This window comes from Pediculus humanus, genomic scaffold, assembly GCF_000006295.1.
Source record: "Pediculus humanus corporis 1103172108251 genomic scaffold, whole genome shotgun sequence".
Taxonomy (NCBI): Eukaryota; Metazoa; Arthropoda; class Insecta; order Psocodea; family Pediculidae; genus Pediculus; species Pediculus humanus.
This window is the reverse complement of record NW_002987820.1, coordinates 31497-59472: the sequence shown is the minus strand read 5'-3', so window position 1 is coordinate 59472 and position 27976 is coordinate 31497. Positions and strand designations below refer to the sequence as shown.

The following is a 27976-nucleotide window of genomic DNA, read 5'->3' as shown; positions in this document are numbered from 1 at the left end:
AAAAAAAAAAATCACAAATTGAAAAGTACAGTTTTTTTTTACTTGTTGTTTTGTGCATCTGCCATTTTTTTTTTGTATCCTCCTGTGTTTTGTAAAAACTATTTATTTTTATTTATATTTTAATCATCTATTTATTTATATTTTAATCATTGAAGCCACTTTTAACTTAACTCACTTATTATTATTATCATTATTATTACTTTTTTAAAATTAATATAATATTTATTATCGGCAACTAATTATTAATTAATTAATTAATTTTTTTTTGTTTTTATTGCAGTCACACTAGAGTCTCTGCAGTATCAATGTACTGCTTTAACCTGTAAACAGAAGAATAAATGAAAATTAATGAAAATAATCATTATTATCGTCATCATCGCAATACAATGTGAAACAACTGGAATTTTGGAAAAGAAAGAAAAAAAACTGTCAAAGGTAAGATAATAATTTTATGTTACTATCATTATTATTAATATTACTAATAATTTTTTGTTGTTGTTGTTGTTGTTGTTACTAACAGAGGTTAAATGTGTCCTTCACTTATCGATGAATGCGAAGAATCAGAAGACATGTTATTTTGACCCGGTAAATGATGTCGTCTTTTAGATGATGAGCGAGCGCTGTGATAGGCTCGACGATGACTTCCTATATTTTCCATAAGAGAAGGTAACGACGTGTGTGGCGATCTGTAAGTTAAGTTCCCTAAATCGAACCAAAAAAAAAAAAAAATCAATCAATCGTTTTATATTAATTTAAATCATTCGACAAGATGACAACGTTCGACAACAAAAAAAACCGTTTCTTTACGCGTGTGTGTGTGTGTGTGTGTGCGTGTCTCACATTCGTAATAATAATACAATGCAATAGTTTGTGTGTGTGCGTGAGTGCGCGAGTAATAAACAAATATTTTACTGCCATTGAAAGAAGAAAGAAAACTACATAAATAAACAGACAAATTCGTTACATAGTATTACGGTGGTAATTTTTTGTTTGGTAATTACGTAACCGTACAAAAAAATTACGTAATAAAAAATGTCGACGATGACGATGACGTATTAATAAATAATAAATAAGTTATTAATTTCAAGGTTCATTGGAAAACGAATCACACGTAAATCGATTATTTTTATTCGTTTATAATTATTAATAAATTTTTTTTAAATATTAATTTTATTAAATAATGCGGTTTGTTATAATGATAATGATGATGATGATAATGAGTTTAAAGGTCGTTTGTTGTATTTATCCGAAATTTTTTTTTTAACGATGTTGTAATATTAAATATGGACGAAAATTTAATGGAGGAGGGGGCGGGGAGACTTTGAAATTTTTTTTTTTTTAAATAATTACCACGGAGGATTGTTGTTGTAATTAACATAAACAAACGAATTTTTTTTTTTTTTTACGGTTAATTAAAGCATGCGAGAAAATGAAGATAAAAATTGTTGTTGTTGTTAAAAGAAGGCGGCAGCGACAAACAAATAACAAGCACAAGTGTAATAAATAGTATGCAAATTGTATTATCGGTTTTGTTTTTGTTTAATAAAAAATTTCAGGTCGGTCACCGATACTACAATTCGGGTTTTCTTTTCCGCTTGAAAAAAATTTTTCCTAAGAGAGAGAGAGAGAGAAATAAAAAACGTTTTAAAGAAAAAGAGAAAAAAAAACGATGACGTAAAATGTTTTCGTTTCCATATAGAATAAAACGAGAAAAGTTTAAAGAAGAAAAAGAAAATTTTTTTTTGGTTTAGTGAAACAATGATTAGTTTAAACAAATTTTAGTTTTTTTTTTTTTCGTAAACCTTTTTTGTTTTACCTTTTTATAAACGGGCCTAAATTCACATTCATCAAAAGCATCAAAGTCGTGTTCTGCAAGAAAAAAAAACACCTACCGGTGAATTTTAGAAAGTTAGATCCTTCTGAACCTTTTTTTTGTTCGTTGTTTTATTATTATTATTATTATTATTATTATTATTATTATTATTATTATTAATGTGATATTATATAATAAATTTCAAACTATGTGTTTGTTTGTGATATAAAAATTTGTGATTATTTTAATTTGTGATGTGACGGTGTTATTGATTTTCACCAAAATGGCAAATCATTTTTGTTTTTTTTTTTTTTTTGGTGATTGTGATGATTAAGGTTTTATCAAGTATTATCATTATGATGATGAGTAGTTATTTACAGTGCTTATGCAAAGCATTTATCGATTTGATTTGTTTCGACCAATGATTTTATGGACTTATGTATCAATATTTATGTATGTTTATTAACTTTGTTGGGTTGGTTGCTCTACGTTTAGTATCCGGACGGCATTTTGGGAGTTTTACAAGTTTTTACTTACCTGCTAAAAGTTCTTCTTCGGGTATCGGATCAACCGAACTACTCAATTCTAACATAGAACCCCGTCGACCTATCAAAGGTTTCCTGCTACTCGTGCTTGCCGTGCTGCTACCGCTACCATTAAGTATATCCGTAGGATGACTGACACCGACTCCCTGTTCGATAAGGAGGACTCCCGGGGAATTTTCTTTGTTCGCAAGCACGGAAAGCGATGATTCAGAATTGGCTCTCGATCTAAATCCTTTAACTGACCCTGAACTTTCTCTTCGGAATAATCCGATAACGGATGCCGTTTTGGGCTGGTCGAAGCCGCCTTTGCAAACAAAGCCGCATGCGTTAGAAAATCAAGCAAAAAAAAAAAAAACAAATTAAATTTGCTCGCATAATTTTTTCTTGTGCTCTTGAATTCATATATATATATATATATATATATATATTATCATTATTATTGCCAGAAAAGAAAAGATATTAAAAAGAAAATCTTACCCAGAAAAGTAGCGGAAGGCGAACTATAAGCTAAATATTCTTTATTAGAGCACCATGCAGGAAATTCAGATTGTTTGACAGGTCCCCCACTAAGGACGGAGTCGCTGTCATCGCGCTTCCACGGCAAAACAGTTTCTGTTGCTGTCGGCGTCAAAACTCCATTTTCATCTACATATCACACGATGACAAACAAAAACAACAAACAAACAATCAAAAAGAAAAAAAAAGAAAAAATTTTTTTGTGAAAAATTCATTCGTAAAAAACGGAGAGAAAAAAAAAAAAACTTAAATACGGTTAAACATGAAAAAACAAATCATCAGAAAAACATGTTGATGCAAATGCTTTGACATGCTTTAGTATATATATTTTAATTACTACGACACGTCAACGAGTCAGTCAGTAATTTCGGTTAGTTATAATATATAGTTATTATTTTTTTACGGTCACATCGAAAAAAGAAAAAAAATTAATATTAATAATAATAATAAAATAAATGTTTTGCTAACCTTGAGAATCTGTTGAATATTTTTTACCCGTAAGATCACCAGAGCTTAAAGCTTTCGCCAAACTATCTGGAACTGTGAAAAATAAAAACAATATTACAAAAAAAATTATTATTATTATTTGTGATTGTTATAAGGAGGTTTACATAAGTAAAATACAGGTATGAGTGTTTGTTTTTCATGGATTTACAAAACTACCATTTAAAAATGTAAGGAAAATTCAAAGAAAGAAAACAAATTTTTGTAAACGACGACAAACGTTTAAAATTTAAAAAAAAAAAAAAAGATTTTGTGTGTTTGTGATTGTTGGCAAGTGTTCGATTGATTAAAAACAAAAACGATATGAAATTAATGTGATAAAAAGGTTTAAAAAAAAAGAAATTTTTTTTTTTTTATACAAACGACATGATATACACGTTTGTTTGTTTGTTTGATTTATCGAAGTTTCAACTGATAACAAAACATTTGTTAACAAATCATTTAAAATTGTGTTTGTTTTATGATTAATTAACCAAAAAGAAGAAAAGGGAAACAACTGTTAAATTTATTTAAATATGTTTTGGAATCACCTAAAACAAAACAAGAAACAAAAAAAACAAAGAAAAGTGTTAATGAAAAAACAAAAACAAAATTGCAAACAGCACAAACGAAGAAATTAAAGAAAAAAAAATCAAAATCAAAACGAGAGCTTTTTCTTTTTTTTTTTTGTTATTGTTATTAAAAGCGCATTATTTAAGCTTTAGCTGGAATGTACCTACCATCTGTTCTTCTCCAAGGCAACGATACTTCTGCCACAGTTGGGGCGTCATCGTAGTCAATCAAAGGCTTGGAATATTGTTTGACCAAGCGAGCACGGGTAGGATCGAACCCAGGTAAATTTGTGATCTGAGATATCAATCCAGAACTCCCACTTGCTGTTAGTTGTTAAGTAAATATAACACACACAACATAAAAAACAAACCGACCGGAACAAGAAGTATGTTTTTTGTTTTTAAATTGTTTCGGGGTGTTGTTCTTATCAAAACATAATGGTAATAAATTTTGAGCTAAGTGCTGACTCTGACTATTACTACCCCCAACAAAAAAAAAAATTTTGCCACGTTTTTTTTTGGCAAAATTTACCCATACGGTACCCATCGTCTACTACTACTACCCGCCAGCCACCACCACCACCGCCACCACGTGTGCACGTGTGCACTAATTTTAAAATAATTTTTGTTTTTATTGTGTGTCAGATTCTAACATTTAACTACCACGAAGAAAATTTTTTTTTTTTTTTAATATTGTTGCTGTCGTTGATGTTTTGTTTTGTTTTTTTGTAAAACATGCAAAATGTGTTGTAAACAAATGTTTTTGTCAACATTGCATCACAATCGTGTGTTACATAATCGATAAAAAGCTTCTGATGCTTCTGCTGTTGCTCCTACGTTTTTTTTTATAAAAGAAAATTTTGCCTAACACAAATGAAAAAAAAAAAAGTATCCGAATTTGCAAAATTGTTTTGTTTTATTATTATTATTATTAATTGCTATTTACAACGATTTAAATAAATCGTGGATTAAAATTTTTTTCGTGTCGCTAAAAAAAAATTTGCGTCGTGGTAAAAGCTAAAACATAATAATGTACATTAAAAAAAAAAAAAAAACAAAAAGCCCCCGCGAAAATAAATAAATAAATAAATAAAAAATTTATATTTAATAAAAATTAAAATTTTTCTGTGCAAATTTTGTTTTATAATTTTTTTTTTTTTTTGTGAAAATCAATAAAATATTAAAAGAGAGAAAGAGAGAAAAAAGCGAGAGAAAAAAAGGAGGAAAAAAAAATAGAAAAAAAAAGAAAAAAAAGGATAAGAACTCACGTGAGGATTTAGCTGTGAATGTTATTCCTTCCCAATCGTCTTTCTTTTCATAATCGGGATCATCTTCATCTTGAAGAACTTCTTCGATGTAATCGTTAGTTAATTGTTTGGCGGATCCATTTTGTTGAAATTCTGGAAAGCTAACGTGATTTTGTTTGCCATCCTGTCATCGGATAAAAATGAAGAAAAAAAGAAAAAAAGAAAATGAGTTAATCAAAAAATGATTGTGATGATGATGGTGATGGTGATGGTGATGGTGATGGTGGTGGTGGGGGGACTAATGAATACCTTGTTTAATTTTTTACTCCTTTTGTGATGTTTTCTTTCTCCGATCACTCTCCTTATGTTCATGTGCATTTTATAATTGACTTCTTGCGTGGCAAGATCACGATCGTTAACCGCATGCCTGCTATAACTCAGTCTTCTATGCTAAAAAGTGTTTAACAAACAACTTTAAAAAAACTTATTGTCATCATCGTTGTTTTTTTTCCCGAAGAAAAACTACTCACCCTTCTCGGCTTGCACAATTCTTCCGAAAGAAGATGATGTATTTTGGCATCCGTTAAGTCTTTTTTACTCGGATTATATTCCAATTCTTGAAGATCGATATTCCACGTGCTCGTATCGAGTTGGGATAAACTCGTGCTAAGGAATCGACAAAGAAATTAAACGGAAATTTTTCTTCAAAAAGAAAAAACGAGAACGAGGGAATACCTTGTGTTAAAATTTGAATTTGTATAATTTTTAAATATGGCAGACATGGATTCCGTTCCGGAAATGTTTCCAACGGTCGATGCATTCCTCCTCATAAATTCCATAGCATCTTTCATGGTCAATTTCGAATATGTTTCTAAAATCTTTGGTTCGGCACCTTGGTAGTTTCTCAACAAATAAGGACGGATAAATTTGTTGTCAAATCTTTTAAATTTATCTCTAACGTGATAATTTCCATGAGATCCGACGATATCTTCGATACCGGCCATTAAATGGTCCATGAACTGGAAACGACAAAAATTTATTGTTTTAACAAATCGGAAAAACAAAAAAACAACAAAAAAAATTTTTTTTTTTTGGGGAAAACTCACTCTTTCGTGTATTCTTTCGTTCATCGTACATTTTCTTTTTTCTGATCTTTTAACATTTAAAAGTTTAACTAAAGGTTTTATCGTAATACCCTAGAAGAAAACAAACAAAATTGCCGATTAATAATAATTTTAAAAACTTATGGAACAAAATTTAATGTTTGGATAATACCTGAAGGAAAACAGTAAAATAAATAACAGCTATTGTTGTAGTTACAAACATTGGTTGAAGAGGAACGTGTTCTTCGTTAATTAATAATACCAATGCAAAGGCAACAGCACCACGCAAACCACCGTAAGACATGACAAATTTATCAACTTTTGTCAATTTATTAAGTCTAAAATGATTTGCAATTGCAGTTAATATAATAACACCTGAAAATAGGGAAGTGTATGTTCAGCATGACCGTTGTCGTGAATCAATTATTATTATTATTATCACAAAATAATGATGGTAAGAAAATGACTTACCTATGACTCTAAAAACGGAACAGAAAATAATTGTTAACAGAACAAACCAAGTATTCCACTCGTGTTTGTTACCAACGGTTGCTACTCCCAAAAACATAAAAATGATTGTTTCCGAAGAACTGCTTAACATTTTCATTGCATATTTAACAGTAGTGTGAGATTTATGCGATATGTTTGCTTCAACGTAATTTTTCATCGTTATACCGCAAAAAGTTATCCTAAATATTAAACGATAATAATAATAATAATAATTTAAAATTAAAACATCGGGAAAATCATTTTAATTAAACATAAAAAAAAAAAACGAGAAAATTTTTTTTAACAAAAACTTTTTTTTTAATTTTAAATTCAATAAAATAATGACGTCATAAACAAACGCTTATAAACAAAGCTTTAAAAAAAATAAATAAAAAAATATAATTTAATTCTCGTTTCGTGTTATCATCATCATTATCATCATTCTTTTTTTTTTTGAATGATAATGTAATAATGCGATTATTGCAATGCAATTATTTCTAAGAATACGTAATTTAAAAATATTTATTCTCGTTGTAAACTAATAAAAAAGAACGTGAAAAACGTGAAAAACATAAAATGTTGTTTGTTTGTTTGTTCGAATGTTTTTAAAATTTAAATTTAATTTAAAATTCCAAACTTACGCTAAAATTCCAGACATGTGAAATATTTCAGCATTTAAATAAGCTAAATATGCCATAACAAATATGAAAATGGGTTCTATGACGCGCACTTCATCCGTGTAACGTGTCACGAGACCCGTGAGAAATCCCCAAACGATACCTATTATTGTACCTCCTAAGGCGACAACGAGAAAGGAAGCCAGTCCGGACAACACGTCCGTGTACAAAATGTTACTAGGACCCATTTCGTTGTATGCTTCGAACATGTGGTAAAGAACCTTAAAAACGAAAAAACATTTCGCCATCATCATCATCGCATCCGATCGCGGATAATAGTAATAATAATAAATACTTACAACAGTAACAGCATCATTGAGCAACGATTCTCCAAAGACTACTATGTAAAGTATTTCGTTAACGTGAATTTCTTCAAAAACGGCAAGTACGGCAACAGGATCAACAGCAGATATAAGTGCAGAAAAAAGAAACATTTGTAAAAGTGGAGTTTGTACACCGAAGAGTCCAGTCAATCCGACAGCGTATAAAGAAGCACCTTAAAACAATTATCACATAAATTTTCCATTTTACGATAATGATAATAAGAGGAAGTAGGGAGAAAATTTACCAATAGTTAAAGTATTAAAAATAGTTCCGACGACAGCCATTAACAATATCGTTCCTAAATGATCGAAAAACATTCTATTTGGCATGAAATAACCCGCGTCTAGAATGATCGGCGGAAGCATGTAAAGGAAAAACGTATCCGGCGTGAGGGGAGACACGTGTACGCTGCTGCACAAAACCAAAAAAAGTCCAATAACGACTCCAACAACAATAAGTAAACATGATTCTGGAAAAATTTTACTCAGTTTTGGAGTCATGTGAAAACCTAAAGAAAAACAAAAACATAAACTCGTTACTCATCATTTCCGTTTCCTCTTCTCTTTCCCATAGCCATTTTTAATTGAAAATATCTTCTGCTAATTATTTTTTCAACCCCCCTCCCCCCGCGTTATCATGTAATCGAAATCAATCAATCATAATTCGATTATTTAATTATTCGTTTCCGAGTATTTATTATGACGTCATTACGTTTTCCTTCCGGTGGAAAAAATGTTTCATGTAATTATTATTATTATTATTACTACGAGCGTTGATTTATTTATTAAAAAAATAATAATAATTTCATTTACGCCGCGTTTTTTTTTTTATTACGTCATGAATTTTTTTTTTTCATCTTTTTCTCCTTCCTCCCTACCCTTCATTTCCCCGATGAATAAACGACAGCAAACGAACGACAGAAACAAGAACAACAAAAAATCAATTAAAATTATTATTATTATTATTTTTTCTAATAAATTTTATTTATTAAATCGATTTTTCAAAAAAATTTTAATAGAGAAAAGAAAAAATAGAAAAACGTCGCAAATTTTTTTTTTTTTAACCGTAGCAAATTCATCAAATATTGAAATTTAAAATTATTATTACAAATTAAAAAAAAAAAAAAATTATTTTTAATTCTTGGCAAATATTTAAATAAAAAAAAAAAACGTCCGTGCGAAAGAGAGAGAGAGAGAGAGAGGGAGAGGGGGAGAGAAAAATGGCGGATTTAAAAATAAAAATTTTATTTTATTTTATTATTTCGAACGAACGAACAGCGAAAAAAAAAACGATTTTCGATCGTTTCGATTCTTTTACAAAAAAAAAAAAAGTTTTTCTTATTCAATTTATTATTATTATTATTATTTGCCATAACTATAAATCCAGGCAGACGTTCGAAAAAATTTCTTTTCTTTTTTACAGCCGTTCGTAATCATCTTTAAAAAAAATTTTTTTTCATATTTTATTAATAAAAATTAAATCCTCGGATTTAAACGTTTTAATAAAACGTAAATAAATAAATGAATTTTTTATTCTTCTCTTTATTTATCGTCTAATGGATTTTAAAAAAGAAAAATTTTTTTAAACGCGTTTACAATTACTATTATTATTATTTTTTACGTAGGTGGTGTTACATATTAAAACGACGCGAAAATTCTCATGACAAGCGATAAGAAATAATATTATTATTATTATTTAAATCACGAGGTTTGAGAAAACAATGAAAGGTGTGATAAGGTCAAAATTATATTGTTAACACACAAAAAGTTATTACTTGAGACTGCGTCACGCGTTGGGTATTTTTTAAATGGAAAAACCTTCTTTTCCTATAAAAAAAAGAGAATTCTGAGGGGAGCCAACGGCACGTGGTGTTCCCAAGCGGTCACCCATCCAAGTACTAACCACGCCCGATGCTGCTTAACTTCGGTGATCGGACGAGAACCGGTGTGTTCAGCATGGTATGGCCGTTGACGTGTACTTCCGGGAAAATATATATGCATAAACGGGAAAACCTGTCTTAATGAAAATCGTGTTAAACATTGTTTTTCCTCATTGTTTATATTTTTAACATTAATTTAATGTATATCGTCCTATGTAGATGTGTGATGTCTTTTGTGAACGTCAACGGCCATACCATGCTGAACACACCGGTTCTCGTCCGATCACCGAAGTTAAGCAGCATCGGGCGTGGTTAGTACTTGGATGGGTGACCGCTTGGGAACACCACGTGCCGTTGGCTCCCCACAATTTTTGTTTTTTTTTTGTTATTTTTTTTTTTCCTCGTTTTCTTGACCCACATTTTACGTTTATTTATTTTTTTTTCAAACACGAAATGTAAATCTATAAGTTAAAATCAACATTTTAACAACCGTATATACGTTTCTCTGTTTTTTAAATTCCTTTTATTATTATTAAAACAACAAACAGAGATTTTGTCTGTAAAAGTTTTTTTAGCGCCGCGAAAAATTTTATCAAATCAGACGACAAATTAATAAAAAAAAATTACATAAGGTCATCGCGATTAAAAAAAAAAATTTGCGGTTAAAATATAATATTTGACCAATTATTTTTTTTTTTTCGTTTCGGCCCTGGCATTGATACAAAAAAAAAAATTATTCAACTTTGATTTATTACTGTTATAAAGCGCCAAATAAAATTATTATTATTATTATTATCATTTTAACAATTTTAAGGGTGATATATGCTGCATATTAAACAAAAACACCCACCCTCATTACACGAATGGAAAAAAAAACCCTTTTCGTAATTTTTTTTTTTTTAAATTCACCCACCGCCTTCTTTCAAAACCTCCTCGATCCACCCTCACCTTTCCCGCCGCCATTTTTAAATCGTTTTAAAGTTTTTAACGATAGTTTTAATATACTAAAAAATCTTTTTCCATATTGTTTATGACTCCCCGTGATGACCGTAAATGTTTTTTTTATGATCGCGTTTATACTTTGCGGAAATAATTTTTGATTATTATTTAATCATTTTCTTCGTTAAAAAAAAAAAAAAAAAAAAAGCGTGACCGCAACCGTGACCGCGACCGTGACGTGATCATTCGTTTAAAATATGTGGTGGTGGTGGGGCAAACAATCACGGGTTTAAATTTTAATTGAACCTAATGACGTCATTAACGGATTTTTTAAAAATTAATGATATGAAATCGATTATGTTATTTTCAACGGACGTACGGACGCCATTTTGTAAAAAAAAAAAAAAACATTTCCCATTTGAAAATCTATTGATGATAATAATGATAATGATAATAATAATAATGGAAAAACTCACCGATTTTGGCAATGCTGGCACAAAAAATCCATAATCCTATGATAAAAGGAGTTTTGACTCTTTCAAATTCTACGGTAACAACCGGATAATTTTCTTTTAATTCGCTACCGGTGTTAAATTTCGTTTCTCCATCCGATACGCTTCCGTCGTCTGCTAAAAAATACCAAATAATAATAATAATAATCGCTTTGGCGAAAGGGGAAGGGATGGGAAATAAAAGAAAGTCGTTGATACTCACGAACGGATCTTTCGACGATTGTTTTTTTTCCTCCATCATTTAAATTTGATTTTATTAGAGTATAGTCGGGCGTGACGTCCACCGGACCACCCGAAACGTTATCAATAATGATAAGAAAAAATATTAATAAACAACATTCAAGAGTTAAATTAATTTTATTTTTCACACATTTATAATTTTCCTTTTTCAAATATTGTTTCATTATTATTATTATTATTTAGTCGATAGATAGGGTTCGATGTTTTAAAATTTTTTTTTTTTTCTTTTTTCAGATAACTATTATTATTATTATTATTCGATTGGAAAATTTATGGCATGATTGATTGATTGATTGATTTTTTTTCTTTGTTTTTTTTTTTCAACGATTGTCATCTAATGATTATTATTATCATTCGAAATTAATTTTTTTTTCCCCCTTTTTCTTGTTTTTTCCTTTTGTCACGTGACGATTGTTTTCCGATTATTTTATGTCTGAAACAAAATGAAAAAAAAAAAAATTATTTATTTATTTTATTATAAATCTCGTCGTTTGTTTTTCTACAAAATAATCAAAAAAAGCTACAATAATAATAATAATAATAATAATAATAATAATAATAATAATAATAATAATAATGATAATAATAATAGAACGTTATTTTTCTATTTAACTAATTAGTGTAAAAGTAAAATCGTGTTTTTTTTTCTTCCAAAATTTTTTTTTGTTTTGTTTTGTTTTTCGATTAAAGGTTTTTTTATTTATTTTAACGTTTTGCTAAAATAAAATTTTGCTCTATTTAATTTTTAGGTTTTCCATAAATCAAAATCACCTGCTTTGAATTATAGCAAAAACAAAACAAAAAAAATTTATGGGTTTTGTTACATAATTTTATATTTTACTGTCGTTTATGTAAGACGAACACACACAAATTTTTTTTTCTTTGTTGCTGTTTTAAAAAGAATCCCTAATATTACGAAAAATATTTTTTTAAGCAGTATTAATAATAATAATAATAATTTATAAAGAAAAAAAATGGCGGACGAAATGATAAAAAAACCCAAAAAAATTGATTGATTGAATAGAAAATAAAATAAAAAATTTTAAATGATTTTAAATCAAAGCTTTAAGATAAACAATAGAGAAAAGAAAATGATGATAATAATAATAATAACTGGAGGGAAAATGATAATGATAATAATAATAGCAGAAGAAAAAAAATATGAATTTTTTTTGTTGGTTGAAACGATCGAAGAGTTGAATTTATTTATGATGATAAATCGTATGAAAATGTGTGCGGGCGTGTGTGTGTGTGCGCGAGACGTTCGGAAAATTTTTAATAACGTTTCCGGTAAAAAAAAAAAAAAAATGGCGGTCAATAAAGGATTTTTTTTTTTTCGAATACCGCGACCTTAAAATAAACTAGAAAAAAAAAATATAAGGAAAAGGTTCAAGAGTTCACAAAATAAGAAAATTATATGAGAAAACTTGTTAAATCTTTTTTTCCTTTCGAAAATAGGTCAAGTATAAATTTATAAACGTTTTAACGTGGAAGCAGACGTTATTCCCCCCCCTCCTCCATATTTTTTTCCCTTTTTTCCTTCTCGTTTCCTTCTTTTCTCCCTCTTTTTCCGCACACATTTCCATTTTTCGTCACACATACTTTTAAAAAAAAAATTTTCTCCTGCCACTTTTTATATTTTTTTTTATTAATAAATTATATTTTATGCAGTAGAAGAAGTTACGTGACGCAATACCGTACTATTTCCAAACCTTGATTTTATTTTTCAAGGTCGATTTTTAAATTTTTACCTTTCGACCTTTTACCTTTTTTATCCCACACTCTTTCCCCCCTCAATACTTCATTCAATAGTAATATTTTCGATAATGCATCATCGCGATCGATACTATTCGATACATTTTCTTATTTTTTTCTTAATTCTTCGTCACTGTCGTCGTTGCTGTCGTCTTCGCTGTCACGTCGTCACGTCACATTAAAATTTTTATAAAACACGCGCGACGGTCAACACCGAAAAAAAAAAACGATTAACTAATTACACTTTTCCTACCGTAAATTAATTTCATTGTTTCAAGTTAGTACGTCACTAATATCGTCACGTCGTCGCGACGCGTCACGACATAGAATAAAAACCTCTTTGATTATTATTATTTTGTCTTCTGCTTTTTTTTGTTTTTCTTTTCGAAGTAAGAAACGCGGTGAATGTGACGTCACGCGAAAATCAACAGTTTTCCTACACGAATAAATTTTTAAAAATAAATTAACGTTATTAGTATCATCATCATCATCATCATCATCATTATTATTAATATTATCATTAATACTATTATCATTATCATTTTCATTATCATTATTATTATTATTATTAATTTACCTTTTAACAAAAGAAAAATTTTGTAAATCGGAAACAAAAAAAAAAAAAGAAAAACACTCGAAAAAAAAATTTTTTTTTTGTTTTGTTTTTTTTTTTTTCGACGAACGCGGAAATCTAGATCGATCGATCGATCGATTACGACTGTGAATCGATTTTTTTTACGTCGAATACCTTAGAAACTAATTTGATGAATTATTATTAAATCAAACATAAATAGATTGATTAAGGTTTTTAAAAAAAAAAAAAAAAAAAAAAAAAAAAAACTTTTAAGGTTATCTTTGTTTGCTATAAAACAATTGTGTTCATATTTACATTTTTTTTTAAAGATTGGTAACAATGTGTAAATGAAATCGACACGAGATGAATTTTTTTTTTTTTTAAATAATAGCAAAAACAAATTTTTTTTCGCACTCGCAAATAAAACGCAAAATGAATTTTAATTTTTTTTTTATTTTTCTACCGGATTTTACGTTCGTTATCATTAAATAATAATAATAATAAGTACGAAAATTATTTTCCAGTTTAATAATTATTTAATTTTTTTTTTTCGCGTGTGTTGGCAATCGTGATGACGAGAAAAGAAAAATAAGAAATTTTTACGGATTCGAATTATATAGTATTGTAAGAAACATTAAAAATGATTAATTGATACTATCGGTAAATAAGGTTATTGACACGACAAAAACGACAGAAAAATAATAAAAAAAAAAAGTCTAAATGCAGGTTAGAAAAACACAAAAAATAAATTTCCGGATAGGGAAAGAGAGAGCGAGAGAGAGAGAGAGAAAGGAAAATTAATCTACGTCACGCAAAATTGATATATATATATATATATATAGAAAAAAATAAAAGGGAAATTTTTTTTTTTCGGGGGGGGAAGGCAGGGAATTCGAAAAGGATGTTCCGGTGGAAAATTTTTTTTTTTTTTTACGTAACAAAAATATTATTATCGATTTAAAAAAAATTTTTCTTTTTACTTTTCGAAATAATAAAAAAAAAAAATCACGTGGAAAACAAAAACGAAGACGAAGGCAAAAAGCCAAAAAAAAAAAAAAAAATGGATGGTTGCAAAAGGATGAGGGGACGTGCGGGAAATCAGGAGAGAAAGGGGAAGGAGAGAGGGGAGGGAGGGAAGAAGGGAAATCTGTAAAAAGAAAATCATTTTCCGGAATCATTTTAAAAACGATGATGGTGTTAATAATAATTTATGAATAATAACGAACAGGTGATAACAAACATTTTTCTCTTCTGCTTTATCGCCTACCGCACTCTCTCTCTCTCCCCTCTCCTCCCCACCCCTCCCCTTCCCCCGACTTCCGCCTCCTCTTTATTTAAAAATATTAATTTATTTATTTATTTTGGCGAGAATCATTAAAATGGAAGAAGCCATTTTTTTTACATTTTTTGCAACCGTAACGTTTCCCACCGAACGCGTCGTTTTTATTATTATTATTATTATTTTTTATAGTTATAGCGGTGACGCTATACTACGTACTATAATACGTGACCATTTTTTTTTTTTTTTTAATAATCTTATAGTTTTCTCTTTTAAAAAAAATCTCATCATGTCATGTTAGGGAAAAAAAATTTTTTTTTCGTAACAAGAAACATTAATTCCATTAATGGCTGCTTATAAGAAAGAGAGAGAGAAAAACGTGATCTAGTAAAAAAAATGTGAGAGAAAGAGAAAAAGAGAGAGAGAGAGAGAAAGCTTTAAATAATCGATTTTTGCGTCACGCTGTTATGCAGACAGTTGTAGACGCCTTTTCGTTCTTTCTTCTTCTTCTTGTTTTTCAAATCATGGAAAATTTTCTCTTTTTTTACCCCCCGCCCCCGCCCCACTCCCCCACCCTGTTCTTTCCTTTTACATTTAGAAAAACTTTTAGGAGAATACGTGTAATTATTATTTTATTAATCGAAATCTAAAATCAGACGTCGGTTTTTAAAAAAAAAAAATTTAATAATTTTTCACCGTGGAAAAACAAAAAAAATGACGGCCATTTTTACATAAAGAAAATCAAAATTATTTTATTTATACGATTGAATTTTTTTTTTTACTATTTCCTGTTCTTCTATTAATAATAATAATAATAAAGTAAATAAATAAATAAATAAAATAATTCCGGATCGAAAACAGACGACGAATCAAATTCGAAATTTATTTTTTCGTTCGTAATTTTTTTTGTTGCTGTTGTTGTTGTTTTTAATGGAAATTTTTAATGAATCGTTTTTGAACTGCCCCCTCCATCCACCCCACCCCACGCACCCCCTCAACCCCTTCTCAAAATGATGTGACGTGGGTGAATTTTCAAATAATGGATCAATACAAAAAAAGGAAAAAACCAAAACAATAACAGAAATTTTTTTTTCGGTAAGAGATTTAACGCGATGAAAATTGATATTAATAATGATAATAATATTGATATTAATAATGATAATAATAATGATAATATTAATGATAATAATAATGATAATAATAATGATAATAATAATTTTTTTTTACTAATTTAAACGAGAATAAGAGATATTAAAACAAAAAACAGAAGAAATATTAAAATCTATTAATAATATTCTACCCTTATCGTATTTATTAAAATTCTTAATTAAATAATAATAATAATAATTTTTCCTTTTGATTTTGTATTTTTTTAGTTTTTTGTTTATCGTTTGCCACGATCAAATTTTTTTTTCTTTTGGTTTTATTTTTTTTAAAATGAAAATTCAAAACGAAAGAAAAAAAAAGTGATAAGAATAATGATAACGGTATTATTTTAACGTCAAAATGTCTTTTTTCGTTACCGTTTTCTCTCTTCTTTTTTTTGTAAGACGATTATTGTAAAAAAAAAAAAAAATTTTTTTTCACGTTTTAAATTTTCATTTAGGCTTTCTGAAAAACTAACTGTTTTTTTTTTCGTTTCTCTCTCTCTCTCTCTCTCTCTCCCTGTGTGTGTGTGTCAATCTCTTTCTCTCTTTCCTTATGTGGGTGTGTGTGTGTGTATGTGTGTGTGTCTTTCTCTCTTTCCTTATGTGGGTGTGTGTGTGTATGTGTGTGTGTGTATGTGTGTGTGTCTTTCTCTCTTTCCTTATGTGGGTGTGTGTGTGTATGTGTGTGTGTCTTTCTCTCTTTCCCCCTGTGTGCATCTGTGTGTCGGTCTCTCTCTCTCTCTCCCTCTGTCTCTCTCCCTGTGTGTGTGTGTGTGTGTGTGTGTGATGTGAGAATCTCTCTTTCTTTCTCTCTCTGTCTCTGTCTCTATCCCTGTAAGTGGGTGTGAATCTCTTTCTCTGTCTCCCCCTGTGTGTGTGTGTGAGTCTCTTTCTCTGTTTTCCTATGAGTGTGTGTGTGTGTGTGCCAATCTCTCTCTCTCTCTGCCTATCATTCTGACCCTTTCTTTTTCCGACACATTTTCTCTCTTATCAAACATTACGAAACTTTTCTTATCACTACATAGAAATAAAAAATATGCACACATACAAAAAAAAATTTAACAAATTATTGTAATTTATTAATAATTATGACGTCACTTATTTTTTTTTATTTTATTGCCACCGCCGCAATAAAATATAATAATAATATTAATAATAATAATAATAAAATTTATCTTAAATATGGTTTACACACGTACTCCAGAATTAAATGGAAAAAAATAAAAATAATATTTAAATCGATAATTATTTTTTATTTATTCATTCGTTTTTCTCTGTGTCGCAATAATAATAATAATGATAATAAATTTTTTTTTAAAATAAACTTTAATGATCGTCTGTTGTTGCGTATTATTATCATTTATGTCATTATTATTATTATTTTATAATCGTAATGCGAGAATAAAAAAAATTTTTTGTAATATTCTCTATTCCTTCGATTTTTCTTTTGTTTTAGAGAGAGAGAGAGAGAGAGTAAAATTATTTTTTTGTGATGTATATATATACATACATATTTTAAATATTTTCCGACGTGGTAGTAGTAATAATAATAATAATAATAATACTTATTACCGTAATAAATGATTATTAAAAAAAAATACGTGAATTACTTTGAACGAATGATAAGAATATGAAAATAATAATAATTCCTTTTCGTTCGAATTAAATAAATTATTAATAATAGTAATAATAATAATGATTTGTTTAATTAAAATATTATTTATCACTTATTATTAAATTAATTAATTAATTAACAAATATTGTTTTAATCGCGTGATAAGTTTTTATATTAATTAAAAGAAAAATTTTTTCAACGTTCGAATATTGAAAAAAAAAAAAAAATTTGCGACGATGATGACGTCGTCATCGGTTTGTTCTACCTGATTTTTCCTTATTTCTTTTTTTTTGTTCAGAAAATTTAATAACAACACTCGACAAATTACAAGTACAAACAAAAAACTACAAATCGCTTACATATCATTTTAACAACTAAAAAGACAAAAAAAAAAAAATTATTGTGTAAATGTCACTTACGATTCTTCTGTCATAAATTAACATTTTAGAACAACAACCGAAAGGTAGAAACAAAAAAAAAAAAAATAGAAAATTTTTTTTTTCGTTTTTTTTATCGTTTTTATGTTTGTTTGTTTGTTTGTTTGTTTGCACGACTCATTAACCGTCAGTCAGCATCTTTTTTTTAAAATAATAAATCACAAACTTTCAATTATAAATTTTCAAAAAAACATTTTTTTTTTATACGAAAGAAAATCGGATTTAACGTCCACCGAAGGAAAATGTTTTACCCCCCCTTCTCACCCACCCCCCAACAAACACATCGACATCTTTTTGACTTACTTTATTCGGCTCCCCTTTTATTTAAACCTAAAACGTTCGGGTATTTCACTATCAAACCTTTTCCTCGTACCATTCATCAAAGAAACGTACGTAACCTTCTTAATTTCTTCAAAAGGGTTTTTCGCATAATCAAAACACAACAAAATAATAATAATAATAATGGTAGTAATAATAATAATAATCAACGTTTTCTTCTACATTTTTTTTTTTACGGACACGCCCTTGTGTGAGTTAATATAAACATGAAACGGAAAGTAATAATGTAAATCACTTTGTTATACATCTCACGTTAATTCAATAAATTATCATTATTATCATTATTATTATTATTATACATATCCATACGCATCGTCTGGAAATAAATAAAACGTCATGATACGCGAAAACGTTTATGGAATATGCTGGAGAAAAAAAAAGAAGAAAAAAAATTAACCGAATCGAATTTGAAATTTTTTGTCCCTGAAATAATATTTAAATTTTATTTTTTTCTTCCGCCACGAAATTTTATCCTTGATTTTGATAATAATATTGATGATGATGATAATGATGATGATAGTGATGATGATGATGATGATGATGATGAAAATTTTCGGTTGGATTCGTAACAAAAAAAAAAAAAGAGGAATGGAAATTGTTTTTTTTTTATTTAATATGGAAACATATTATCTAATCAGTTGTCGTCGTCGTCGTTGTTGTCGTCTGCTTAAAAATTTTCCTTTTTTTTTTTTTTTTTTCTGAGCACACGTTCTAAAAAACTAGAATTCATTATCGGGGATGGATGGATGATGATAGAAATAAATAATAATAATAATAATAATGATGCGTAAAATTTAAAGGTTTGAATTATTTATTTAATTTGATTACGCTGGAAAATAAGAAAAAAAAAAACAATTCAAGGTTAACATGGTGAATTTCGCAACTTAATCACGTGTTTATCGCGGAAAAATTTTGGTAATTGACGTCACATAAAAAAACGAATTTTCTAGAAAAATAATAATAATAATATCTATCATTTTCATTCGTATAGAACGCACACACATAGACGACGAAATATTTTTTTTTTTAAATTTTCTCCTTTTCGTTTTTTTTTTTTTAAATAAAAATCATCGTACCTGAGATATCATCATCATCATTATTATTATTATAATCTTTAACTTATCATTATAAATAAATAAATAAAAAAATTCGCACACGAACAAACGGTTTTAACAAAAAAAAAAAAAAAAATTTATTTTTAATTTTTTGCGGTTTAACGAACTATGCGGCTTGAAAAAAAAAATTTTTTTTTTTGGTACGAATTCAAATTAATGACGTCACATCGTCAAAGGTGTCGCATTGTATTCGATTTTTCGTCGTCGACGTCGACACAAATAATTTGTAACATTTTTTAAATGTACGTTTTTTCTAATGAATTATTATTATTATTAATTTTTTTTCATGTAATATTTTGCGCGGGTGGAAACGAACGGCAAAAAAATGAAATATAAAATTAATTATTATTATTATTATTATTATTTAATTAAATAGAATTTGTCGTGTGTGTACGTGTGTGTGTGCGTGTGTGTTACAGAGTCCCTGAGCCAATTTCTACGCATCTGCGTCTGTAAATTTAACACACAAAGATGAAACCCAATGGGATGCGAGTCAATCAATAATTTAGTGACGTTATTTTACATTTTTTTTTTCTTATTACATGAGTTGTTTGTTGGTTTTTCGTTTTTTTTCTTTATTAATTGTTATTGTCGTTGTTGTTGTTGTTTGTCGAACAATTTATTTATTTAATTGTTTTCTCTCTCTCTCTCTCGAGTTGATAAACGGTAGCACGAAATATTTGTTATTATTATCATTCACGTAATTATAGATTTAATGATAAAGAAAAAGAAAAAAAAATCGAACTTTTTTTTATTTTGTGGTTCCTCGCGTTCCCCCCTGTCCCCCCTTTCCTCCCCGTCTTCCTGCCCCTCCACCTCGTCTGATAAATGTCAACGTTTTTAAATGTGTTATCATCAATGTGAAAAAGAGCACAAATCTCAAAAATTAACGTGTAAGAAGAAGAAGAAAAAAAATCGAAACGACGAAAACACTCGAATTAATAATATATGTTAATAATATGTGTGTGTGTTTTCGTGCGTGCCTAAATTTTTTTTTTTATACCTTTACAATGTCGTCCATACCTTATAATTATTATTAATATTAATAAAGTATATTTAGCTTACGTAAAATATTAAAACGATGAAAATCGCGTTGGAAAAACCACACACACACGCACACAACAATACCATTTTCAATAAATCGTAAATGTGATTTTTTTAAATAACGATTTTTGTTATTAAACTTATGTACATAAGTTTAATAAAATTTTATTATTATTATTATTAATATTATTAATTTAAAAAGGCGGATTTAAAGATGGTAAAATTCGTGGTATTGAAATCAGGATAATTATTATTCGTTAGAAATGGATTCCTTTTTATTAAACCTAGAGGTACGGCACAACAAAAAAAAAAATATGCGTGCGAGATGATGAAGATGATAATGATGATGATGATGATGTTATTTATATAAGTGATCATACGCATTTTTTATTTTATTACATAATATAAAATTTTTACATTGTCCTGCATTCCCGTCACCATTTGTTTTGACAAAAACGACGCAAAAAAAAAAATTTTTTAATATTTATTTTTACCTTCGTATCGATTATTATTATTATTATTATTACGTAAATTCAATAAATTATTAATTGAGTTTTGTTTGCACGCAAATTTATGTATATTTATATATACATATATATTTATAAATAAATAATTTACGTGGAAAAACCTGAAGTGATTATAATTACATTTTTTTTTAAAATTACGTCTCTCTCTTTCTATCTCTCTGTCTCTCTCTCTCTGTCTCTCTCCCTCTCTCTCCCTCTCTCTCCCCCTTCCTCTCTCCCTCTCTCTCCCCCTTCCTCTCTCTCTCTTTATATAAGAAAATTTATTTAATATTAAAATTGGAAAAAAAAAAAACGTTTCGTGACAGTAAACAAAATCCGACTTGATAGGCTTTCATGCATCCAATTAAATAAATAATAATAATAATTATCAATCACATGACGAAATCCAACGATTGCAAAATAGAAAAACAACCAACGATTCTCAGTACGACAAACAACAATTTTTAGTAAGTAATAATAATAATATCGAGATGGTTGTTTGTAGCCCTTATTTTCCTCTGTCGTTTGCTTCCCTCCCATTATTTTTTGTTAAAGAATTTTTCTTTTTATCATCGAACCGTAAAAAAAAAACTTACGTTAACGATGATGATAAGTACAACAACAACAACAACAAAAACAACCACAACAAATAGCAAAATTATCATTCGACCAAAAAAAAAAAGAAAAAAATGAAAAAACTTACAATCCAGAACAAATTTAAAAAAAAAAAAAAATTACATCGTCATTAAATTAAATTTAACTTACGCGCCAAAAACAACCGAACAACAGAACAACAACAACAACAAACAAAGCAAAACTGATTTTTTTTTTCTTTTAAACTAAACTATAATCAAACTGATATTTTTTTTTTCCTAAAAAAAAAAGTTTTCTTTTTATTTTCGATTAGTATTATTATTATTTATCTGATTGCGCAAAACAATAAATTTTTTTTTAGTAGTAGTAGTTACAATGATGATGATAATAATGTACATAATAATAATAATAATACATAGAAATATTTTTCAACGAGAGAGAGAGAGAGAGAAAGAGAGCTTTTAAGAAAATTATTATTATCTAATCGTTTATAGATTTTTATAAGTGTCACCAATAATTTGAGACGAGGATGAACGACGGTTGACGTGTAATCAGATGGGGGGAGGGGGAGGGGAGACGTAAAAACGATTTCTTAACATGACCAACAAACGCACTCGTTCGTTATCAAATAATAATAATAATATTTACTGTAACGATCGGAATAATTCGCGGCACCATCATTCATCCTAAAGCGAATAAAATTTCGCGGGGGGGGGGGATGAGTGGGTCGGGATTTTTAATTAATTAATAATAATAATAATAATAATAAATTTTGGTTTTTTTGTCGTTATTTTATTTACGTTCTGGAAAATTCCGAAAACGTTTTTTTTTTTTTTTTTTTGGAATTATCGATTAGAACAAGATTAAATTTTAATTCACGGTCGACGATTTTGGTTTAAGAAGGTCGATGATGACGGTAGGAAATGAAAAGTTTTCGTATCGTTTAATTGTTTTGGCTTTCCTTAATCCGACCCTGGATAATTTTTATTATTATTTTTACGAAATAATAAAATTATTTTATTTTTAATTAAGTCGCCATTCCCGTTTCGTTTCCGTACAAAAATTTTTTTTTTTAGGTAATTTCTAAAATCTGATAACAGATATTAGATTACGACGACGACGACGACAACAACAACAACAACAACAACAACGACAAACTCACTGATAACAAATTTAATTTTTATTATTTTTCATATAAATAAATTTAATTAATATCAAAATTTTTTTTTTGGCGTCGTGAGTTATTATTATTATTTTTTTTCTTATTGGTAATTGGATCAACAGCTTTTCCGCCATTTTTCTTTTTTGTTATCACGAAAGAACGAACGATTTTTTTTATTTAAAAGAAAGAAAATGGGGGGAGGGAGGGAAATTGGAAAACTTTCACTGGGACGAGAAAGTGAAAGAAAAACGTTCGATAATATGAGAAACGGAAAAATTTTACTGGAAAATTTCGAGCGTGTAAAAAATACATAAAAAAAATTTTTCTGTTGCTCCCTGAATTTTTTTACGACAACAATAATAATAATAATAATAATAATTGAATGATTGTTATTAAATGTTCTTATCGGTCACGAAATTTTAAAATCGGATTTGATAAAAAAAAAAATTTGGCGAGGTTTTAAAAAAAAAAATGGCGACAAATATTATTTAAAATCGGACTGGGGGGACGAGTTTTTTAAATAATTTTTTTTTTAACGAAACGAGTTGTCAAAAACAAAAAAAAACTCGTTTGTCTTGAAAGAACAAACAAACAAACGATCCGGAAAATAATAATAATTTTTTTATTAGAGTTTAAAAGTTTCCGAAAAATAAAAATAAAACGGAAACTTTTTTTTGCAAAAATTTCAAAGTTCCAAGTTCAAGATCAAATTATTATCTTGTTCGTTCGACGTGACGATAGAAATTCGACGCGACGTAATAACGTCACGACGAAAATCACAGAAAAACAAAACAAAACAAACAAACAGCACAAAACGTATCGCACAAGAATAAAAAAAAAAAAATTATAGTAAATCAGAAAGTCGAAAAAAAAAAAAAAACGCACACGACAAAAAAAAAAAACTTACGACAATTTTCTATTGCCACGATCGAAAAAAAAAAATAATAATAACAACAAATCATTTTTTTTTTAAATTTCCTCTCTCTCTCTCTCTCTTTCCTCCTTTTCTTTCACCGTTTGTCTTTCATTGATTTTTTTTTTTTTTTTTTAGTTTGTCAACAACAGCAACATCAAATTTAACATTTTTAAAATTTCAAATGAATAATAATAATAATAATATTATTTTAAAATAAATTACTGTCGGAATTGTTGTTTTGTTAAACTCCTCAACGACAGAAAAAATCAAAAAAAAAAAAAAAACAAACAAACGACTGTCAAAAAAAAAAACAATTAAATTAATAATAATAGTAGAAAAAAAAATATTTTACCTTTAATTATTATCATTATCATTATTATTATTATTACTATTATTATTAATATTTCATTTATTCTTTAACGCGTGCGTGTGTGTTTGTATGTACTTATTCCTTAAATGTCAACAACGACAAACGACATAATTCGTATGTAAATAAACGGTTGTAATTCGTGAAACCAACTGACAACTTTTTTTTTTTTTTTACACGTTTTGACGGTTGTTATCCTGACGATTATTATTATTATTATTATGAAAATGGCGACGATGACGAATGTGACGGTTATTATTAATAATCACTTATCAATTACATTTAAAAAAAAATTATGCGTTTCCTTACGTACGTGTATTTATATATTAACAAAGCAGTAGAGTGTCATCGACGACGACGGTGACAACGACGATGATGGTGATGGAATGTCGATTCGATATAAGTCACACCGACGATAAATGGATCGATGGATCGATCGATCAATCGATCGATTTAACGATCGTTTTTATTTAATTATTAATTTAACAAATTGTATTGTTTCTTTTACCGTATGTGATGGAAACGATTTGTGATAAGAACACAACGTTTAACGAAACGCCACAATTAAATTTTTTTAAAAGAAATATATTTTTGTTTGTTTTATTAAATAATAATAATGATTCTGACATTTTTTTTACTTATTATTATTATTATTATTCGACACAATTTATTATTATTATTATCGAGCGAACGTTTCGAATGCGATGAACGTTGGGTGGGGATGAGAAAAAAAAAACAAAAAACTGGCGGATTTATTTTGTTTAAACAACGACAACAACAACAACAACAACAAAAAATTGGATTTTTTTTTTTATTTTGTTTGTTTGTTTGTTTGTTTGAACGCACCGAACACCGCAAAAGTCCGCAACGTACTGATCGTTGGGCCTCGCCGCTGTGGCGTTGCTTTCAAAACGCAGACACACAAAATGGCTACCACCAGATTTTTCCCCAAAAGAATCAGCTGATTTCATTTTGCTGGAACGATCTTTTCAAGAGTTTGCGCTTTACCTCGTGATCGTTAGTTATCATCATCATCATTATTATTATTATTATTATTATTAATTTTCTCTCTTTCTCTCTCTCTCTTTTATATTTTCTGTAAAGCCGGATGATGAGTTTTTTTTTTTATATATATTTAAAAGAGGCCGACGTCGTATTGGACGTTACCATAATCATCATCATCATCATCGGAAATTATAATCATCGATATCATTATCAGCTGTTTTTATTATTATTATTATTGTTTGTTGTTGTTGTTTGTTTTCGCGTGTTTCTTAATACGTTGAACCTTGACATATTCTTTCAAGGGGAAAAAGAAGAATATTCTTCTTGGAGAAATATCCAGGGTAATGAAATTTTTTAATCGTTATTGTTTTTGTAAAAAATTACGATTATATGTTTGTTCGTTTGTTTGTTTGTTGGTTGGTTGTTAATAAAAAAATTAACTATTTATTCGTTCTTTTAATTATCGAATAAAATTTATTTTTTTCGTATACCGGTTTTAATATACTTCAGTATCGAGCCAAGTTTTTTTTTTTTTTTTGAAAACTCGTTTGTTACGTAGATTATCCCGTCTGTTTGTTTGTTTGTTTGTTTGTCAATGTTTATATAAAGAGTATTATTATTACGCGATTAAGATAATTTTTTTTTTCTTTAATTATACGATGCAATTTAAATTGTCAATCATTTTTTTCCTTCTTTTTCAATAAAGTTTTTTTACTCACCTTTTTCATTTTTTTTATCCAACGTTCGATCGACTTTAAAATTTTTATTTATAATTTACCCGAACGCGTACGTACCGAACGTCGTCGTCTCATTTACGAAAAATTTACTTAAGAACATTCGAAAAAAAAAAAAAAATTCATATTTGAACACTTGAACAATAATGCATAATTTTTTTTTTTTCCGAACGAAAATTTAATTCATTTGTTTTTTTAAATTTTTTTTTTTTTGTTAATTCAAAACAAACAAACAAAATTGTTTTTGTTTTTATCGATTATATTAATTTGTTGTTAATTTTTTTTGCGCGATTACAAACGAACAAACAACAAACAAGAAGAGGGGGAGGGGGAGGGAAAAAATTCAAAAATAAATAAATAAAATTAGATTTTTTATAAAAATAAAAAAATTTTCCCGCCATTTTTTGGTGCGTTTTTTTTTTTAAACTTTTGAAACTTTAAAGATTGTTTTTTAACGCTATAAATTAATTAACAACCGATTGTTAAATCCCCTTTTATCGCGTAAAAAAAAAAAAATTAGTATCATATAAAATAACATCGTATTCAAGTTTCAACACCTTTAACGTCATTATCGTCAACACCAACAAACAAAAATTTTTCTTTTTTTTTTAATTCATTCATTCATTCATTCATTCATTCGTTATTTCGATGATGATGATGATCTTAAATGAATTAAAAAATTATTTTTCCTTATTTTTAACGTTTTATTTTACGTCACCTTGAGCTTTCAAACATTTTCTTCTTCTTCTTCTTTTTCTGTCACCTTATCCTTGGCCCATTTTTTTTCACCTACAAAGTGGATGTATTTGTTTGTTTGTTTTATACAAACAAACGCTTTCTATTTTTTTTTTATTTTGTTTGTTTTTACGACGTCGCGCGTTCGATCAATCGAAAATAAATAAATAAAATTTTTAATAATCTTTTATTTTACGCAAAATAATTTTTTTTTTTTTTTTTTACAATTCGAATTTAATCGTAATAAATTATGTTAATTATTTATTTATTTATTTAATCACGTGACGTCGTTTTCTTCTTCTTTTCCAAATTAAATTACTCTAACCTTGCGTTGCTCGTCATTTTGTCGTCGTCTTTTTCATTTTCTCTCTCTCTCGCTTTTTTTTATTATAAATGATTTCTCATAAGTTTTTTTTCGAGTTAATTAAAATAATAATGATAACGATTGTTTTATCATCATTTTATTGTCATTTTTTTAGTGGGAAAAAACCATAATGAATCCTTTTTTTTTTCCAATGTTAACAACCTTTAAACAAGGTTTTCTTTTAACATGGTTTTTAATTAATTATAATAATTTTTTGACGTGTTTAAAAAACGTTTACTTATTATTACTATTATTATTGTAAATTTTACCCGTGGTATGAAAAGAGAGAGAGAGAGAGAGAGGTAGTTTTCATCCACGTCAGAAACCCGTCGCGAATATTTTTCGCGACAATTTGTTAATTTTTTTTAATTGATTTTTTTTTAAAGGATCGACGGTGTCGCCAACTAGGAAATCGGCCATATTGGAAATTATGTTTCATGTTTTTCATATCTTTTTTTGTTCAAAAAGTTTATTCAACCTCTTTTTTTAGCTCTTTATTTGTTTACTTTCTTCTTAAATTCTCGTTTTTGTTTTGATTTACGACGACATGTTTTTTTAATGAGGCGGTGGGTGATGGCAGACGACGAGGGCGACGACGACGACGTGTTTGTTGTCTGGTTAAATTTGTTTGTTGTCCGGATTTATTAAAATTTTAATTATACATCTCACATTTCGCGTATGATTTAAATCTCGAAACGTGAGAATTTTTTTTTTTTTTTAATTATTAGATCAGAATCCTTAAATGTTTATAATTGTTACATCCTATTTTCATTTTTTGGTGCCGAACCGTTTAATTAAAATTAAATTACAATTATTATTATTATTATTAAGACGTTGATTAATTAGATTGTTATAGCTAATAAGGGGAAGAAAAAAAATAATAATGAGAGAAGTGTACGGATTAAATGAAACAAATATCAGTTTTGAATTGGAATTTGTTAAAACAAC

The 27976-nt window shown here is 28.0% G+C and overlaps 1 protein-coding gene across 1 annotated transcript; it reads right to left on the bottom strand.

Moving 5' to 3' along the window:
- Window positions 1-523: 523 nt before the first annotated feature.
- On the bottom strand, window positions 524-11503 carry Phum_PHUM467900 (sodium/hydrogen exchanger, putative; the record flags this gene model as incomplete). The annotated part of the gene is made up of 17 exons (XM_002430199.1): window positions 524-702; window positions 2351-2662; window positions 2836-3003; window positions 3343-3414; window positions 4098-4253; window positions 5198-5360; window positions 5486-5626; window positions 5707-5842; window positions 5912-6195; window positions 6283-6372; window positions 6452-6654; window positions 6751-6968; window positions 7410-7666; window positions 7745-7941; window positions 8014-8277; window positions 11064-11216; window positions 11302-11503. The coding sequence occupies 17 exons, from the start codon at window positions 11501-11503 to the stop codon at window positions 524-526; spliced, it is 3195 nt and encodes a 1064-aa protein (XP_002430244.1).
- Between the last annotated feature and the right edge of the window lie 16473 nt (window positions 11504-27976).